The following is a 2,500-nucleotide window of genomic DNA, read 5'->3' as shown; positions in this document are numbered from 1 at the left end:
CTGAACAAAAAAACAGAAAACAAAAAGAAAGAACGAAAGAAAGTGACGTCATGATCGAGTGCCCACGGATGCAACAGAGGCCTAACCCCCGCCGCCTCCGTGGCTTTCTCGACCCCGGGTTATGTTTGTGGAGGGTGGCCTACATAAGCGCGTCTGCGTCGTTTGTTGGTCACGCGGTGATTTGGCTCGAGTCTGATTAGATAGGTGAGTAATGATGAGTGTATTGGGCATTGATGTGGATTAGGAGATAAGTGGATCGTTGAAAGTGGAATGTCGGTGTGTGATTTAAGAGTGGATCACTTAATCCTTTGCTTTGGATGATATGTAGGTGTACGCCCACACACGGACGCATATATTTCATATTTTACATCTCTATGCACAATCGTCTCGGCGTGCGTTGTTTGAATTTTATTTGTTATTGCGAAATCTTAAATGCTTAAACTTAAACCATTTATATTTCATCTGCATTTGTGAAACGGAGGATTTTTGTCCGATCAAGAGGGTGAGCGAAGGAAAGTCGGACTCGGTGCCCGTTTAGCGCATTCCGCAGCATCCCCCTGCAGGCAATCCAGTGCTGGAGAAAGGGTAGCTATCCCATCAGGTGGGAAGGGGAGGGGAGTGGGAGGAACAGGTACCCCAGTTTCCAAGGGAAAGTGGCACTTTCGTAGAAATCGCAGTTGATTTGCCTGCAGACATAACTTTAAAAACATGTATGCAAGGGGAGATCGAAGTGGCGGCGGTGACCCCGCCAGAATACTACCTTTCGTCCAGGACGGAGCCGAAGAAGTCCGCCCACGTCTCGCTGCTGCTGATCCTGGCAATGAGCGGCTGGAAGAAGGACTCGTCGATCCTGGCAAGGGCCACGAGGGACGCGTTGCCGAGGCCGGCGCTGAGGGCGAAGGCGCCGGCCATGATGGCGACGAAGGCTGCCGTGCCCACCGACTCTGCCAGGTCGTCCAGGCTGTTGGTGAGCCTGTCCACCGACGTCCTGGTGTTCAGGATGGCGTTGTTGGCTGACATCATCATGTCCATGGCGGCGGCTACGCGTCGGGGAGAGAGAGAGGCGGTCAGTCGTCGCTCAGCGAAATCTGAAGGATAAAGCGTCGTTCACATCTTCTAATTTGATACAAAACAAATGTCCTCCTTCTCCAAATAAAGAAAAAAGGAGAATAAACACACACTCACCTTGCTGGAATGAAACCGCAATCCAATCTGCAACCGAAACAAAACTATGCAAGAAAACTCAAAACAAATCCGAAACGCCGTCTCGAACCAGCCGCCAAGGTCTCAAACCGGGAGCGCTGCGCAGAAGCTTCCTCACCCTCACTCCAGGCGTGACTGAGGCCCTCCGTCCCAACGCCCTCCCTTCGTGCTCTCCGCCTCCTCGTACTCCCGTCGGTGAAACTCTCTTTAGCCGTGGGTCAGGCAGGTTTATCCGGGCCTCCGCCACCGTCTCTTTCTATTTGCCTCTCTCGTCTACCGTAATGAACTCGCCCATTAGCGCGTGAATTTACAGACAGGATAATAGAGTGATGTTCATAGTGTCTAAGTGATGCTCGTGATGCTTTGATTGATGTGTCATGAGCAGATTCAACTTTTTTTTTTTTTATTAGTGAGGTCACTGGTGCTCCTTAGGGAAACGATTCTTTTTAAGAGGTGTGCGAAAAGGGAATGTTTCGCTCAGACACTTCGAGAAAACGAGCCGCTCGTGTCCGGCAATGGATGGGTAATCTGCTGTGTGATTAGGGCTTCGCTGTGATTTACCCCCCCCCCCCCCCCCGACTCTTAGATCAACACTGGGAAGGTTTGGTTAATGAGTCTAAATCTTGAGAAGAATAATGTCAGCGGATATATTGAGGAAGATGATAGGATACGCAATTTGAGAAATAAAAGAACCGATCATAATTTCCTTGTTTCTTGTAATTCCTTTTGAGAATCGCTGTTCCACGACCACACAACGTTCGCGTGCCATGCTTTGCCTTCCGGAGTGTGTCGCTCAACGAGGCCTAAATAATTTTGTCATTTTCATAGTTCGACTAAATGATACATACAAAAAACATAAGATTTGTTTGCTTTTATGAAAAACTGCGTGAAAACAGACTATGCTGAGAACAGTGTCTCTGAGCATGTTATGGTTCAAATACATCTAAATTTTCTTGATTTTATTGATATTTCTGTAGCCAAGAATTATTTATACTATGTGTGTGTGGAATCGCGTAAAAATAGGTGAATGTAAGTAAATGTTCGTAACATGGTGTAAAATAATTTTGCGTGACTGAGAAGACGTAGACAAAGGTAAAATCACTAAACCGTCACGCTAACTCCCATACTCCATCTGCCCAGCTTTCACTCAACTAAACATACCCTGCTTGTTTTTATACAGGGAAAGTATATTCCTTGGGAAATGACTTGTGTGTCAGAGTTAGAGATTATTGCGATACATACTGTTTATTTCAAGATTACTATATACACATACATATATATAAATATATATACATAT

General features: G+C 46.5%; 1 protein-coding gene across 1 annotated transcript in view; it reads right to left on the bottom strand.

Annotated features, from left to right (window-relative positions):
• LOC125040417 overlaps window positions 1-1,319 on the bottom strand; it is a 9,493-nt gene extending 8,174 nt beyond the window's left edge. The window contains exons 1-2 of the mRNA XM_047634970.1: window positions 1,186-1,319; window positions 761-1,088 (exon numbers count right to left, since the gene is read on the bottom strand). Coding sequence (XP_047490926.1) covers window positions 761-1,032 — 272 coding nt within the window. The 5' untranslated portion in view covers window positions 1,033-1,088; window positions 1,186-1,319. The remainder of the gene's footprint in view (window positions 1-760; window positions 1,089-1,185) is intronic.
• Window positions 1,320-2,500: the final 1,181 nt, after the last annotated feature.

The sequence above is a fragment of the Penaeus chinensis genome, chromosome 29, assembly GCF_019202785.1.
Source record: "Penaeus chinensis breed Huanghai No. 1 chromosome 29, ASM1920278v2, whole genome shotgun sequence".
Lineage (NCBI taxonomy): Eukaryota > Metazoa > Arthropoda > Malacostraca > Decapoda > Penaeidae > Penaeus > Penaeus chinensis.
Note: the sequence above shows the minus strand (reverse complement) of the source record. Positions and strands in the feature narration are given on the sequence as shown.